The sequence below is a fragment of the Galeopterus variegatus genome, unplaced genomic scaffold, assembly GCF_000696425.1.
Source record: "Galeopterus variegatus unplaced genomic scaffold, G_variegatus-3.0.2 Scaffold2861, whole genome shotgun sequence".
In the NCBI taxonomy this organism is placed as follows: Eukaryota; Metazoa; Chordata; class Mammalia; order Dermoptera; family Cynocephalidae; genus Galeopterus; species Galeopterus variegatus.
The window spans coordinates 107,629-125,490 of NW_007728972.1; the positions used below are offsets into that span (position 1 = coordinate 107,629).

The 17,862-nt window shown below is 38.0% G+C and overlaps 1 protein-coding gene across 1 annotated transcript in view; it reads right to left on the reverse strand.

The window, feature by feature from the left end:
* Window positions 1–17,862, reverse strand: part of KMT2C (lysine (K)-specific methyltransferase 2C) — a 180,843-nt gene that overhangs the window by 30,410 nt on the left and 132,571 nt on the right. The window contains exons 37-46 of the mRNA XM_008583232.1: window positions 17,166–17,229; window positions 15,143–15,375; window positions 10,735–12,441; window positions 6,546–6,758; window positions 5,680–5,844; window positions 3,764–3,905; window positions 3,469–3,616; window positions 1,865–2,043; window positions 1,622–1,758; window positions 320–569 (exon numbers count right to left, since the gene is read on the reverse strand). Coding sequence (XP_008581454.1) covers window positions 320–569; window positions 1,622–1,758; window positions 1,865–2,043; window positions 3,469–3,616; window positions 3,764–3,905; window positions 5,680–5,844; window positions 6,546–6,758; window positions 10,735–12,441; window positions 15,143–15,375; window positions 17,166–17,229 — 3,238 coding nt within the window. The remainder of the gene's footprint in view (window positions 1–319; window positions 570–1,621; window positions 1,759–1,864; window positions 2,044–3,468; window positions 3,617–3,763; window positions 3,906–5,679; window positions 5,845–6,545; window positions 6,759–10,734; window positions 12,442–15,142; window positions 15,376–17,165; window positions 17,230–17,862) is intronic.

Below are 17,862 nucleotides of genomic sequence, written 5' to 3' on the forward strand. Positions count from 1 at the left end.
CTCCCGCCGAGGGTTCGGATCCCATGTGGAGACCGGTTCCCGCTCACTGGCTGAGCACGGTGCGGGCGCAACACCGAGGGTTGCGATCCCGTTACCGGTCAGTAAAAAAGACAAAAAGGAAAAAAAAAAAAAAGAATGGATTTGGAGTTAACAAAAAGCCCACTGGCTCACCATTGCTTGCTGGAGAAAATGGCACGTTAGGCTGCTTCAGCCGGTAAGAGCTTGGGGTTGCGATCCCGTTACCAGTCAGTAAAAAAGACAAAAAGGAAAAAAAAAAAAAAGAATGTATTTGGAGTTAACAAAAAGCCCACTGGCTCACCATTGCTTGCTGGAGAAAATGGCACGTTAGGCTGCTTCAGCCGGTAAGAGCTTGCCAATCTGGGAGGGTTTGCAGATCCTGGCGGAGGCCCACGAAGAAGTAAAGGCTGTCGACAGTCCAAACCTGGGTTTACTCTGTGGCTACTGACCAAACCCACAGATGGAACCTCTGGAGCATTACTAACCTCATAGCTGTTAGGAATTCGGACGTGAAGAAGGTTGGAAAATGCAGCGACAACACTGCTAATGTTCTAAAACAAAGTGCAAACACTGTGTTACCCACCCAGAAGGCAACAGTGAACCACTCAAGAAAAATACATACTTAGGATACATGCTATCTGCATAGCATATGCATTGCAAGAAAACCCAACAACTTTTACTTAAGTCTTGAAGAGTCTCAGTGAGAAAAAAAAAAAATTGTTTTAATGGACCAATATCCAAATAAAGCTTTCGTAAACAGCAATCTTCATAAAGGTATTCCAATTAACATTAAATAGTTGGGAACACATTAAACTATTCTAGTTATCTTGATATCCGATGGGCGAAAAGAATGCAACAGTGAGGGATGAGCCAACCATGTCAGTTTTCACAGTAGGTCAGAAGCCTTCAGGAGGATTCTAAACAGCTCTGGCCAAAAGTCTGAAACTGTCTACAAGAACATACAAATGTCACATGACCACTGTATTCTGCTGACAACCAAAATGTCACGTCACTAGACTACTAGTTTGGTCTCCAATAAAATGTCTTCATAGAATTCAGAGTTAAAAAAAATAAAAAATCCTCAGCAAATTGCTAGCATTTGACATAAGTAGCTGCTACCTAAAGAACATTTCTATTGCTTCTGTGAAACTTTTATTGTTGATAAAGTTCTTTTTCATTGCTTAATTTTCTACAGCGTTAACAGTTACAAAAAGGTTTCTATCTAAAGAATTCTTTAAAGTATACAAATTGCTTCTGTGAAACTTTTATTGTTGATAAAGTTCTTTTTCATTGCTTAATTTTCTACAGCATTAACAGTTACAAAAAGGTTTCTATCTAAAGAATTCTTTAAAGTATACATCCTTTATTAAGAAAATGTGAACCCTAGCTTCCCTTTTTGCCTTGACTTAGGCTGAGACCAATTTAATCTCCATTACAGTACTCACAAGCAGCCCAGGTGCTTGAAACGACTACCAATCCTACCCTCAAGTTTGATCTTTTATCATTCATGATTTTGCTGTGTGTGTTTCACTGTAAGCAACCTAACACATCTTTAAAAACAGGGACGTGCTCTATAACATTAAGAATTCATTTCATTTTTTACCTCAGCAGCTGTAGGGTGCAGGGTGATTGCTACAGATATAAGACCTGATCTGGGACCATTTGGGGATGAACCAAAAGGTGATGTAAAATATAAAGTGCCTGGCTCAGTTTTGACATCATTCCTTCTTGATTCTGAACCTTAAAAAGAAAAAAGGAGTGTTACTGGCTTTTCAAAATCAAAACATTTATAGTAGTGCAATGGCATATTACAAAGAGAAATAATAAGGCTAAGTATTTTCCTTACTTTTCCCGGCAGTGCTAGGAAGAATTGGAATGATGGGGGAAGGCACCGGCTCCGGAGGCTCCTCTTTGACCAGTGACAGATCTGGATACCTGCTCACCTCCACCCCAACCACACTCTCAGGAGAGGACGAGGGAACAAAACTGTCAGGAGTATCCCGATCTCCACAGTGATCCTGCATCCTGAAAGAAGAATAAACACACATGTCGAAGCATGGAAACCCACCACTGAGGCTTCCTGCACCAACCCAACTGTGTCTGCCAGCACGATGGTAAAGATACTCTGGGCAATAGCAGCAATGTGTGGGGTAAACGAATCCATTCAGGGCCAAACAGGGAACCTCTTGGGAAAAATGTAAGACATATGATTAGCTATCAAATAGTTAAATGGTGTACTTCCTTATGACTAAAGCTTCAGCATCAAAGTTTAAAGCCCTGCCAAAGAGGGCAATGTCCACATTGTAACATAACATGGAAACAATGAGTACTGACACCTGTGTGCAGTTCCAGATCACTGAGACTTACAGGAACTCTCCTGTAGCTTGAATAGGAAAGAGCAGTCCAAACACATCCAGTGGCCACACCTGCACGCAACTGACTGCTGCTACTGTCTGTAGTAGCAAGATGGGAGAAAACTTGGTCATTATGGCTTCAGAGGCCTTATTTTTCTTAACTGATAAAGTAAGGTGAAAAAAGGAAGAGGCTGGTCCTTTCTGTCGAGGGCAATGGTGAGATCTCAGGCTAAGAGTCGTAGAGCCTCGGCGAATCTGTCATCTCCCACTGCTCGCGCACAGAAGATGCTGTCCTGCTGCGGGAGACCAAGACAGGCTTCCAGACAGAGCTCTGTGAAACCCAGAAGTGTAGCAGATACCTGCCCTAAGTCACCAAACATGGACACCTAGGAAGCCGCTTCCAAAAGCTGTTGAAAGGGTACGCTGCTCTCTATTAATAAATATGGGAATTTCCAGTAGTGAGACCTGGATTCTAACTCTGTACAAGTCACTCTCCTTTTCAGTCCATAGTTTCCTCAGTAATAAGATAAGGGACTTAGATTAAATGTATGTCTCATCACATGGAGGGTAGTTCACAGATTTTCCAAGGAAGAGATGATAATTTCATGCAGGATGTAAGAACTCCCTGGATCCAACTACTTAGGTAGTGATCATGTAGTGAGGGAACCCAAATTAGAATCCTGGGGCTAAAGAACTGACACAAAGAGGTTACAAAACTTCAGACGGGACAGTCCTTTACCTCTTCTACTATGGCATTCTCTGTGACTATTTAATTATTTAGACTATTTTAGACATCTACAAGGTCAATAAACACATTAATAACTTATAAAGGACAATGATCTTTGCAATACTTTGCATGGAGACTTTCCATTGCCTAATGTCAATCTGATTATTATCATTTGTTGAACTCCCTATATAAGAATGTAAAAACTAATTATATTTAATAGTAACAATGTCTTATAAACTTAAAAATTCTGAAGAATATTATTCAGCAAATTTTATCCCTCAAACGTTTTTCCATGCTCTTCCTACAGACATGTTAATTACATACATAAAGAAATAAATAAAAATTATTTGAGAAAAAAGGAACTTCTACCTTAATTCTTCCTGATTGTTATGAGGTGGTGTTGGAAGTGAAGCTGGAACATCAACTGTCTTTGGACCCTGAGCAATGGCTCTGGCTAACAAGTCATCCTGTGGTCTGAATGGCAGCTGAAATGGTTTAGGTCCTAGAGTTTTGGTAACTGGAAAAACGCATACACAAAACCAGAAATACACTTAGTTAAAATTGATAAATGAGTGGAACTTTACAATTCTATGGCCACTTTGCCATATTCTGCTGGCAAAGGCATACTTCTCAGAGGAGTGAGATTTGGAGGCTGCAATCTTACCTTCATGGCTCACTAACACTCCAGCTTTTCCAGCAAGTTCTTCAGTTGTCGCAAAACCATTTGCCATCTTCTGACAAGTCATAGGAGGTGGTGTAGGAGGAAGAGAGGCAGGGGGTGTTGGAGGATTACTTAAATTATTCTGCTGCAGGAGACCAAAAAATTTTAAATTATATGCTACTGAGCAAATATGCATTGACCTTGCTAAAACTTAGTTCTGAGAATTTTTAGCAGATGGAAGCCAAGCTACAGAAATGTAATCAAGATGAACCTTCATTCCCAAACACATACCAAGAAGAAAAATATGCATGCAAGGCCAGGAGGCTTTTTAGTGGAACAAACACTCATAATCTTATGGACATACTATCATCCACTTGCTTACTTTATCCAGCTTGAATACTTAGCTTTGAAATAAGAAGCAAATTTCCATAATGCCTGATTCTATTTTATGCAACTCTTTTCAAGTTTCATGGTTATAGCCAGTGAATGATAGCCTTAAAATTCAATCAATAAATTATAAAAAGTTATCAAAAATTCCTTTATTAAATTCTCATTAAGATATCCCCTAATTCTATGAACAATTTAAGAATTTCTGGTCCTGAACCTATAATTGCAACTCACATCCCAGATACTGGAATCTGGATTGTCTAACACCTCTAAAAGAAGCAAAAGCAGTAGCAATAATACCAAATCATTAAAAAATGTAGTTCCTCTTCCAACATCTCACCCAGCTTAACACTCGTCACCAATTTGTCATTTATTGATTAGCCTCTCAAGGACTGTTGAAATCAACCAATAACACCATGCAAATCAAGTGCAGGGTGAAATTACAAATCTTGCAAAGATATAGGATTTCATGGAGATGATGAAGTGATGCTGGAGATTAGTTTGCACCAGAAGAAAAGGCATTTAAAAGAGTCAGAACAGGTTCTAACTGAAGAGAAAAGCCAACAAGGACAATAAATGGAGCATCAAAAGCATTATTTTAATATTAAAGTCAGAAAAGAAGCTTCCAGAAAACTGATACTTTCAAATGTTTTTGCAAAATCAATTTTTTATGTAAGTCATGTGAACTGAAGATGTCATATGATACTATCATAAAACTTTGTTAGAATAGTAATAGCAAAAGATAAACTTGATTAGGAGATGTCATATGATACTATCATAAAACTTTGTTAGAATAGTAATAGCAAAAGATAAACTTGATTAGGAGATGTCATATGATACTATCATAAAACTTTGTTAGAATAGTAATAGCAAAAGATAAACTTGATTAGGAGATGTCATATGATACTATCATAAAACTTTGTTAGAATAGTAATAGCAAAAGATAAACTTGATTAGGAGATGTCATATGATACTATCATAAAACTTTGTTAGAATAGTAATAGCAAAAGATAAACTTGATTAGGAGATGTCATATGATACTATCATAAAACTTTGTTAGAATAGTAATAGCAAAAGATAAACTTGATTAGGTTTAATATTATTTTAATCATCTAAGAATTAGTGCCTAGTTGCAATTAGTACCTAAATTATTAGGTAAAATATATGTAAAAACTTTTTAATTTCATATTTCCAGGTAAAACCTTAACCACATTTTTTCATTCCCACTATTTAGTATGAGTTTGAATTCATTTTAAAAGTTAACCAAGGTTATATGGACATAAGTATGTCTTCTACCATGGAAATACATAAAGGGTATCTCTCACAATTTGTATTATTATCTATACAAAAATTTCAAATGTTCATCTTCGAAACACTTCACCAGGTAAAATTCTAACATTTCAGTTCATCTTAAGTTTTAATAAAACTTTGAAGATTAGATGTAAACTAAGTGCAAAACCAAGACAAGCTCTACCAACTCTGACACGGTATCTGATGATGAAGCAAGGTGGCCCCTCGGCACAGACACGTACCTTGTAGATCAACTGAGAATAGTAGTCCGAGACCCCTTCAAGGGCAGCGCTGCCGAAAGCTCCTAGAAGCCGATTCCCACTATTCAATTGGCCGCTGCCGTAAGGAAGAAAGTGCGCAAAGTTCACCCCAATGATGGGTTCCATGAGAGGGAGCAGAGAGAGCTGCTATTAAAAAACACATTTGAGAGTGATGTACACGGTAAGCAACTGGAACTGTATGCTTCTCAACTTTCTAAGACCTGAAGCAACTTAGTTAAATGAGGCTTGAGAAAAATGAGGCCAAAATTTCAAGTATCAAAATGCTGGATTAATGAGGGAGACTACAGTCTTTGAGAGACGCGTAAAAGTAAGCTCTGTTCCTCTTTTTCTAAAAGGATGCCTCCAGGCATCTAGTAAGAAAAACACATTTCTCGTCTTTGCTCAGCAAGAATCAGGGCACGAATGGAGGCTAGGTACCACCAGTGGCACTATCAGTGGGTATTTTCCACCCTCCATAACAACTACAAAGGTGTGAGAACACAGTTTACGATGGGGAGAGTCCAGCAGCTGCAGTTTTGGGGGATCCAGAGTCACAAGTAATGAGGACAGAGTTTTTCTCAGTAATGAGGTTGCTCCTTTTGAACAAAAGTAAATCTTGACCATCACCTACCTATCCATCCATTTATACTACTGTAAATTTCAGGTTCCAATAGGATAAGGAAATAGGAAGTCTACTAGGTTCCTCACTGAGATGTCTTTATCCCTGTAACTCAACTCTAATTAGGAAATTATCACAATAAAGAGATAGTTTCAGTTGAATATGGTTGAAAAGGCATTTCATCTCTCCTGTCCTTGAATTTTTAAAGGGACTGCTACGAAGGACTCACCTGTTTCCAATGGGTTAACGTGTCAGTGTTAGAGTACATAGTTTGTTTCCCGTCCTCCTCTTTTTTCCTTTTCTTGGAGCGAGTTGCTGCTTTCTCCCCAGTCCTCTGAGTCCGTTTGCTTCGCTGTTTCTTGGTTTCGCTTCCTCCATCTGTTTTTGGCAACTGGTTGTTGCCACATCCAAAACCACCTTGCATTTGAGCCCCCAAAGTTTGCTAATGTAATTGGAAAGGTTGAGAAATAAGTGAACTATTCACGCGTTTTATTTTTAGTGCATGCTAATCCAGTGCCCTCCTATGACTCATATTTCTAACATGGGCACTAAAAGTTATGGAGGGAAGACAGACAGTGGTGCCAAATGCTGCTTCCTGAAAACACCATCCTTTTTTTCAAACATTATTCTCAAGTATGGAAATCGACATAGCTTGAGGAGAGAGCAGAACTTGTAAGTCTGGCCTTTTCTCCTCCTGAGGACGCATCACCGCCATCTGACCACGCTGGGGCGGGAAGCCCCTGGTCCCTGCTCACAGGCAGCAGGGAAGAGGGCGCTCTCAGTCCTATGGCTGGGGCAGCCTCTGCATAGTGGTCTTGGTGAGTTATTTTTGGTCCCCCTTAGGAACTAGTGAAATGTGAGGTCAGCTGAAACAATTCACAGACTCCAGAAAAACTTTATAGCCTATGCATCTTAGATGAGAGAACAGCTAGCCCCAGAAAGCAATAAGGAGAAACAACATGGTCCTTCAAATGAGCTCACAATCAAACATTTGACTGAAAAATAATGGCTATATACTTAAAACCAATGGGAGAGGACCTACATGATAGAAATGTTTGTCTTTAAGGTCAAGAATAAGTAGGCTTTTAAGGGTAGTGCTATCAATACTTAAAAATATAGGAATCTTTTAATATCAATACAGTGATGAGTTGCTTATCAGTGGGAATACTAAATGCGGTGATTTCATTATTGTGTGAAAGTGCTTTATGAAAGGGAACAGAATGGATTTTCCTATTATCTACAACACCCCCTAGTTGCATGAGAGTGGCCCTCTACTATGTTACTAAGTCTCTCTGTGTTTCACTTTCCTCATCTGTTAAATTTGGTTTAGAATAATACCACCCCTACAAAGTTATGAACATCAAATCACTGGTAGGAATTGTGCCTGACACCCAGCAAGAACTCAGTGAGTATTAGCTGTTATTAACTATTATTTTGCTATGACGATGGGTGGGTGGGAATCATTTAAAAATGCAAGAACTCTAAAGTAGACTTGGGGTCAGACCTAATGTGTCAGATAGCTTGGCTTTCTATATTAAAGTTCTGAGCTACCTTTGGGAGGCTCACCCGTGGATAAACCAGACACTCCTCCTCGAGGTATTTTACAGAAGGTTTGTTTACACCAGCATCACCACAAAAACGTGAGTAATGTGTTACACTATGATGTTAAAATGGCTCTGACATCAGGAAGCAACAGGAATTTTTCAGCTCCATTCTAACCTTATAAGACCATCATCCCACATGTGGTCTGTTGCTGACCAAAACATTGTTAAGCAGTGCACGACTACTTTGTTATAGACAATTACAGTTGCTGAACTTCCTGTAATGAATTCTGCATTGAATCTTTGAGGACTTTGAAAACTATAGTTTCCAGTTATATTCTAAATGTCTTACAGCACGGATGGCAAAATTTTTATGTAAAGGGCCCAATGGTAATTATTTTAGGTGTGGGCCATATGCCTCTGTCATAATTACTCAACTCTGCCCTTTTTCTGCAAAAGTAGCCATAGACAATTCATAAGCAAATGCACTTAACAATGTTCCAATAAAACTTCTTAAATTCATGGGAAAAACTGAATTTTATTATAATTTTCACATGTGGCAAAATATTACTCTTCCTTAGATCTTTTCCCAACCATTTAAAAATGTAAAAACCATTCTTAGCTCATACAAAGAAGGGAAGAGGTGGAAGCAGGCTAGACTGCTTCCAGTGGTTCTCAAAGGGTAGTTCCCGGGGCAGTGGCAGCAACAGCCACACCACCTAGGACTGGTTAGAAATGCAAATTATCTGCTCCAACCCAGACCTACTGAATCAGCCAGCAATCAGTGTTTTAACAAGCCCTCCAGGAAGTTTTGAGAACCATGGGCCTAGGGCAGTGCTTCTCCACTTCCTGTCAATCAAATGGGGCACCTGGTTAAACCACACATTCTGATTTGGTAGGCCCGTATTAGAGTTGGCATTTCTTAAAAAGCTCCCCAGGGATGTGAATGCTTCCATCCCCAGGGACTGCACTTTAAGTAGCAAGGGCCTAAGACTTTCTTAACTGGCTTATAAGAGACTAATGATACAACTGCATATTAAGTATGTATGTAGGTCTAGCACTTTAAGTGCTTTACAGACATTATCTCTAATCCTCACAACTGTCCTAAAAAGCAGACAAACTACCCTTACAAGACAACTTAATTACACAAGAGCACAGATTAAAAATCTGCCTGATAAAAACAATCAACATTTTAATGTGTCTGTTTTCAATCATTTATCTATCCTAAATATATATATATATATAATTTTTTTTAAGTCACAATGGATCACACCTTGTATTCTTTAATTTTGGTGGTTGCTTTTTAAACTTAACACGTGGTTGTTGCCCATGACATTAACCATTCTTACACAACACAAATTTTAATATAAAATTGCTCAAGATGTACCCTGTGCCCTCAAAGGAGCTATTTAAGTCATGTTAAATGGTACTACAAAAACAGGTATGTGAGCACATGGCATCAACACACATTTGATACTGGCTGACCTCAGAAAGGTATCTGCAAAAGAGGGTTCCAGAACTGAGTTTTAAAAGATAAAAAGATATTGGCCAGATACAGAAAAGAAGGCAGAGCTGGCAGAAACGGCAGTAGAGAGGCATATACATAGATGGTGAAAACAGAAAGACAGCTAGGGGTTGTGAGTCATTCAGCATTCCTAAGGGCATAAGATGCCTCAGAGAAAGTGGCTAGAGATAGGGCTGGACAGTTAGGCAGATTTGCTGGTGACAAGTATGACTGGAAAAACATAACCATGAAAATTTACAAAAATTACATGACTCTAGGGCCGGCCCCGTGGCGCACTCAGCAGAGTGCAGCGCTGGGAGCGCAGCAGCGCTCCCGCCCGTTCGGGTCCTATATAGGGGTGGCCAGTGCACTCACTGGCTGAGCGTGGTGCGGGCGACACCAAGCCAAGGGTTGCGATCCCCTTACCGGTCACAGAAAAAGACAAAAAAAAAAAAAAATTATATGACTCTATTGGGCCAACACTCAATCTCTACTGAATAGTCAAAGACAAATAAGAGAAAACAAAGACTAAGACCATACTTGCCAAAAGATTAATCCTAACATCGCAAATTTGGACAACTAAATACGCAACTCAACCCCTATTCAATCAAAATATGAAAATGATAAAATTTAATTTGAGAAGTACTTCAAGGAATGCACTAGTAATGACACAGAACCTCTGAAAGACAAGGAGGCAAGAACTATCAAGAAGACAAATACCCATGACCTAGAAACCCCTAGAAATGAGGGGGAAGGATTCTTGTAAACATATATACAGTTAAGCTCTTCATGCAAATTAAAAAAAAAAAAAGCAAATCTAATGTTAATAATCTAAAATGGGAAGAATATTGATACATGGAAAACTACAAAGATGAAAATAGTATCTACATGTTAAGATTACATTTGTATAATATTAAGTTTTAATACATTGTAACACAATGGATTCCCACTATGGATTATCCCTGGGAGTCCCCAGGGATATTAACAGCAGTGCATGAGCTATCTTCTATATTTCAAAGAGATTAAAAGAAATTATGCACTTATTTACAACAAAGTACACAGACATTTACTACCTTTGTTCTAGATAGATCAACTTGGTGTGGTAATGACCTGCTGATAGGTACTAGGTAACCTGAAATGCAACATATGCCTTTGCTTTTTAAAAAAACAGTAAACAAATTATTACTCAGTATAGTTTGTGCATGTAAGTGAAAATGTGGGTTCTATGGAGGTAGAAACAAAAAATGGTCCTTTACAGTAAAAAGGTTGTAAAATAGTGTTGAAATTAATATAGCTATTGGTACTAATCTGCTATCAATATAATTTAAGACAAAAGTAAAAAGTAAGTTGTAGTTTTCATGGCTCACACTTACCAATCCTTCAGCTGGGTTCTGCTTCTCAACTACTTTATCCTTTCTACAGTCATCTTCTGAACAAAAACTGCCTTCAGGTTTTTGATTTACAAGGGAAGATGACTTTTTATTTTTCAGCAAGTGCTTCAGAAGTTCATTCCCTGAATCTCCTTTGACACCAGAGGCCCCGACAGAACGGGGAGGACTCTGTGCTGAGACAGGACCAACTGCATTTTCCTGCACCTTACTACTAGTTTGTTCCTCCAACTTAGGCTGCTCTTGGCTTGGGTGTGGCTCCATCTCAGCCTTCTCCAGCTTTACCTCTTCGACTCCAGAAGGGGTTTCCGTGGATTGCTTACCCACCTCTGAGCTTGTGTAAGTCTGCTGATTTGGAGTTCTTTGTGAGAAATCACTGTTGGGCAGCTTGTTTTCTGATTCTGTGCACAGCTGGCCTGCGGCAACACTGGGAGCCAAGGGGCCGACTGCTTGCACTGACTCTTGTTCTACTTGCTGAGGAAGCGCACTGGGTGTGCTCACTGCAGGAGTGGAGGTAGTTTCTGAGATGCTTGGAGTTGGGGGAGCAGTTATATCTGAATGCGGAGTTGAGGGTGCCTTGGTGGATTCTGCATCATCATCTTTTTTCTTTTTTCTTGTTCTTTTCTTTTTCCCTTTTTCTTCTGGGATTATATCAGAGTACAACTGAATGAGAGACTGGGTTGATCCCGGATAACTTTGTCCATGGGTCACAGCAGGGTCTTGGCCACATGGGAGACTGTTGGTGGCTACTGGCGGTGCTGCAGGTAAAGCAGGTGTAAAAGGAGGCCTTGCTGGTGACTGCTGGAAGCTGGTCCCAGAAAGACTTCCATGTCCCTGCTTAACAGAATGGAAATTGGGGCTTCCACCAGGAATTGATGGCGAATCAGGAACAAATGAGGGAGGTCCTACCTGCCTTCGCTCATTGGTTTGCATGAAAGTTTGGGTGGGGGGTGAATTAATAGAGCCTTGCTGGACATTCTGCTGCTGTAAAACCTGCCCCATTTGCTGCTGGTGTTGTGGAGACTGCTGAAGGGGTCTTGAAGGTTGCATAAAATCACAAGGTAGGTCAGAGCTGTAGAATGGAATCTGGGGCGCAGATGTCCTACCACTTAGCTCTGAGCCCATCATGCCATGCTGCTCCATTTCCATCCTCTGCTGCAAAGCTCTTTGTCTGTCTACTTCTTGCATGAGTTGGATTCGTTGTCTTTCTTGCTGTTCTCGTAAACGTTCCTTCCGCTCCCGTTCTTGAAAACTTTCACTAAAGGGGTTGTTGTCATCAAATTCTACCCGAGGTGATGGTCCACTCTGTGGATTTGCATTTGACACTGTCCCTGGGGCTGGTGTGCAAGTTTTTATTGGTAACTGGGCAATTGGGGGCTGAATCCTAGGAGGATTGAGGGGGAGGTGAGCAGGAGCATTGGTAGGTTGCCATCCAGGTAAACTGGGCATTCTAGCAGGGCTGGTGTGGCCAGAAATGACTGCTGTGTGCTGCTGGTGCTGCAGCTGCTGTGGCACCATGGGAAAGCTGGGTTGGCTCATGGTGGGTGGAGGGGCACCTGGAACTAGGGGTGGCTGGGACTGTATGCCAGGCATTACGGCAGGTGGGGCCATTGCACATTGCTGCTGCTGTTGTTGCTGTTTGATCCGATAATCTTCAATCAACTCGGCATGCTCTTTTTGTTGTTTACGAATCTGGAATAATAAAATTAATCATTACTCACTTATATATAGCACAGGTATCTAACTTTTAAAACACTGGCTTATGATTTTGGCAGGGGTTATACAGAAGGCAATTAGACCTTGTAGAGGCAAAAATATTTTCCTTAGGCAATGGCAAAAACCACAAAAATTAGATTGATAAGCCTTAACTATTTAACAATCAGATTTTTTGAACGCTGTCTGTAAAAGTTCCTCACATATAAAATACCAAAAACAAATTTCAAAAATTAAAAAAAAAATGAATGTTAAGAAAATCTTACTGTGAAAGTCATGTACTATTTACATATTGACAATATGATACAACAATAAACAAAGGCTACACAGGAAGCAGCTAATTGTGATGCCTTAGAAGTTACATTAATACACAAGATTAGAGTATCTGAGATTTAACTCAAACTTTAACCATTAACACGTTAAGATTTTATTCCTTAATTATATAAAATTACACAATATTTTATAACAAAATGAATTAGCAGCACATATACCACACCCCACTCCTGGGCTAAAAAGACTAGATTTGTGAAACTAAAAAGATTTTTAAAACTCTTTGAATTTAATGGGTGACATACTCAAATTATAATTTTTGAAATCTATACAGGCTCTGAGATAATATATTAAATAGTTTCTAAATAGGCTCTAAATTCATTCCAAAAACCTCTGAGTCCCAGTGTGACAGACACTACAGACCAAATGCCAATCAAGATGCGATACATGTTCTTGAAGACCTCACCATCTTATTCAGTGAGCTGAGAAAAAAGGGAAGCAAAATGACGTATGTATATCTTTGAGAATCACTCAATTTTTAGATAAATATTATGCTAGCATACTGAACCCAGTAGTTGTAATAATTTTTCCACTTATTTTCTTGGGTTTCTCAGGCAGACTAACATATTTTCTGCAAGTAATGGTGTTGGTTTCTTCTTTAGTAGTTCTTTTCCAGAAGCTGTACAACTCCTTTTTTATTTTCGTATCTTTCCTGGCCAGTTTGCTGAATAGAACTGAGAAATTACCTTTGGACTGGTGAAGCAGGAATAAAGTACATAAAGCACCTACAACAGTGGCTGGGATGTACAAGATAGTCATCCATGCCTTTCCTATAACATTTTATAACACTTTAAAACATTATCATCAACTGCTCATCTTCATGAGATTACACTGGATTGCTAGCAACTATGTAACAGGATTTCTCCCATTTTTCAAGAAAAGTATTAGCTTGTAAACAGGATTTGATCCATGGATATGCAAGGTCAAAAGACCTCATACAAATACACCAGAAGGCAATAAATGTGCTAAAAATACTTTATAAGAAATATCTACTTTTAAAAGAATACTCACCTGGAATAAACATGGACCCAGAGAGTGAATTTAAAGAGAATAGAAAGCTCTCATTCTGGAATTATCCTAGTTTTAAACAATAGGAATAATATTATAATCACCTTCTGCTGGAACATTAATGTGGCAGCTGAGGCTTGAAGAGAAGACATCTGAGACCAAATCCCTAATACCACAAGGAAGCTATGTGCAGACATGTCACCTAACCTCAACAACGACTCCCCAGTGTCTTCATCTGTAAAATGGTGATAACACTCACTCCTTCAGAAAGTTACCGACAGGCTAGATGAGATAATGGATATGAAGGTGCTTCCTCGAGTATTCATTGCACAGAGTGCTCATGTTTTTACTGTGCCAGTCTACTCTGAATCATCCCCTCTATGGTATTAACATTTGGATTTCTTCTTAATTTTATTTTAAAAATTAAAACTGACAATTAAAAGCAAAGTTTACTTTTTTGTTGTACAATGCTATGAACTTTAACACATGTAGAGACTCGTGTAGCCATCACCTCACTGAAGACAGAGGAGGTCCATAACCCCTGAAAACTCCCTCATCGTGCCACCCTCTTTGCAGTCAAAACTTCCTGCCCGCCACTCCCTAATCTTTGGCCATCGTTAATTTACTGTTCATCTTTACAATTTTCTCAATTCAAGAGTGTATATAAATGCAATCAGTATATAACCTTTTGAGATTGGCTTCTTTTACTCAGCATAATGCTCTTGAGATCCAAGCTGTTTCATGAATCAACAGTTCATTCTCTGTTACTGCTATGTAACATTCCACTGTATGGATGTACCATGCTTTATTTTTAACCATTCACCATTCCAGTTTTTGGTGACTATGAATAGAGCTGCTATAAACATTCATGTACAGGTTTTTGTGTGAACCTAAGTTTTTAATTCACATGGGCAAATACCTAGAAGTTAGCTCTGGGCCCATTTTGAACACTATTATTGTTTTATCTTAAATAAAATGTTAAAATATTACTTTTTTTTCAGTATAATTATTGTCCAGTTTGAGCATTTTGAGAAACATCTGGTTTACAATGGAAGATAACAGCAAAATGGTTTCATTTTTCAGGAATCGTGAGAATTAATTCCTACAGTGGCACTTATTAAGTATATAATCCTCTGTGACCATCTCACTAAGGAAAGGATTGGGGGTGTTACTTCTTCAGTTATTAAGAGATCTCAGTGCTGTTGCTTTTTGGCAGTATACTTTTATATACCATTTACACTAATCAAAATCCTGTATCATTAATGAATGACATTAATGAATGACCAAAACATTCTACTCATTAACAGTCTTAATGGTTTCTACTTAGCAAACCTATAATTACCTGTTCTAGCTGTTTCTGAACCATACTTTGCTGTTCAGTAACATGCTTGAGTTGTTCTGCATCCTCTTCTGGAAATTCACGCCCAGCTTTCTTGGCAGTACGCTGTTTAGCTGAAAGGGCCTTCTTAGATTTTCTGTGTGCACCAATTTGTTCTTCAAGATATTTCTGCTGCATTTGAAGAAGCTGTTGGGTTTCCTGAAGCCATTCTTCATACTGCTTACGCTGTGAATCATCTGAAGAAAAATTAAAAATTCATCTGTGTTAATTTTCTAAAGGGTCCTACATTATAAAAGTTACACAAATCCATTTTGTAGGAAAATACAATTTCACCATGACCATTTAATAGAAAATTTGAAAACACAATACTAAATATTGGACCATTATGTAACTATAAAGTACATTTTAACAAAATATTTGAGAAAGCCAGAGAATGCATATTCTTAGGATACTGGTTAACTTAATATTTATAAATACTACAATATCCTATCTTCAAAAAGCAGACTTTTATCTAATGGAATGCCTTTATCTACTGAAATACCAGATTCTCCAACCCATAAACCAAATTATACATTAAGTTAAACATACATTTATTAATTCAACTTCACAGACTTTGAAGAGACAAAGACATATCTCATTAAAGTCTAGAGCACAGAGTAATAATAATTTTCCATGATAATAATTTTCTTGTTTATAAGGTTTTCCGTATTTCTTAATAGTGAAAAAAATGTCTGAAGCTGAGAGGGAGGGAACCCAGAATGTTTAAGAAAGGACCAATTTGAAGTCTGTGTTCTATAAAGGAAATCTATAAGTTGAAAACTTTGGTAATTTTTGGTAATTCTGTAATTTATACTTCTATAAATAGGGGACGGAGTAAACTCTTTTCTACTTCCATGACTGCCATTACTATCTCCCCAAATAGCAACGTCTCTTCACCGTGCGCCAATACCCTTCTTCACTCTGCAAGGGCACTTTTCTCTTTTTTCCCCAGGGGAAAAAAAAAAAAAAGATCATCTTATGTAGTGAAATTCTGAATATACCTTCTTAACTCACTACAAGACAAAGAAATGAATAAATACAATTTCAAGAAGGACATTAGTTGAAAATAACATCAACAATAACAGAATATTGTCATACATTAAGAATCCAACCAAAGCCAATGGGCACAATAAAGCCAGAAAAAGCCAGTTGGTTACAGCAGTTTGTTTTTAATGCAAATATGTACTCGAATTATAATCATAATTAATGCAGGGGGAATTTCAAAAGATCACTTTGGGTTTGTTCCTAAACCCAGAAGTTCCAGTACATGTATGAACTTGAAATCTAATCTAACAAATTTGAAGGGCATTTTTCAAGAACAGGCTTTTTCACAAGATTTCAGAAGTTCTGCTTCTGGTAGAATGAGACCTACCGCAAGGAAAGCCTTTCTGGTTTCTGGAACCAGGAGAGCAGAGGTAAGCAAAATGAAAAATAATGGTGAAAAAAAAGTTAGCTAAACAGTCTGAAGATTTCAGAAAGGTTCAGTTCAGGGAGAACTTTAAATACTATTCTGAACCACCTTAGGACCCCCTGAAGATAACTAGAAAGGATTCAGGGGCATCCTGCATACTTGACCTTCACACCATGCTGCTAACCCAACTTATTTCTACGCCTATTCCCTTTGTTTTTCCCATTTAGTGTCCTTGTCATTTAGGCAGACAATCATTAGAGCAAAAAGTGGTTTAATTCTATAGATTGTAAAGTGCCCAATCTACATAGAAAAACAGCAACAACAATATTGAAGAGAATGGGGAAGATAATTTTTTTGTATCAAATCATTTATCTCTAACTTCATGCACAGTGAAAGAAAAGCAATGAAAATACATGCCTTGAAGAAAGATGCCTGACAGGGCAGTGATGTTTAATAAAGAAGAGGGCACTTAGGTTTAAAATAACACAGCTAAACTAACTCCAGGTTTTTAGAACAATACAAATATTGTGCAAACAAGCAATCCCCAGAAAACATGTAACTTAGATTTATACTTACTGACAAAGCCTGGACCAAAATTTGGAGGATTAGGCCTAGAAATCTGATGTGTTATACTGCCATCCTAAAATAAGTAAAATTTACAAATATGTTTATTCCACATTTCAGTTAAAGGGAAAAATAAAACTTTAAATAGAAAGAAAAAGAAATAGAAGGAAAAAACAATTTTCTAAGATACCTTCATTTTCTAAGATAAAGTTTTGATTTTTATAAAAAGTAAAATGAGTTTAGTGGTGACAACTTAATTTCTGAAAACTTATTACTGTCTCTGAACTACTATATTTTCTAGATTTTGGTTAAAAAACAATTACACTTGAGGCACAGTATTATTCCTCAGACATACAATACTAGGGCAAATCAAATATTGTTAATACTAAGCTAGAGATCCACATAAAAATTTCACTTTTTGATGAAGTCTACCTGCTCTCCTCTAAAATCAGACTTATAAACACAGGTTCCAGATTTTTTACTAAATGCCACCCCATAGCACAGTTATTTCCAAGAACTAATGTCTCTAACATGCACAAACAATAAAAGAAAAATAATTAAAAACATGGGTCTTATTTTCTAATTAAATGTCTTGTATCTTTCAGGGTAATTGAATACATAGTTATTAATCTCACAATTCCTGGGCAACTACCTGATTAAGTTAATTTTGAAAAACCATTTACCCAGTTGTAACAAGTTCTGTTAGCTG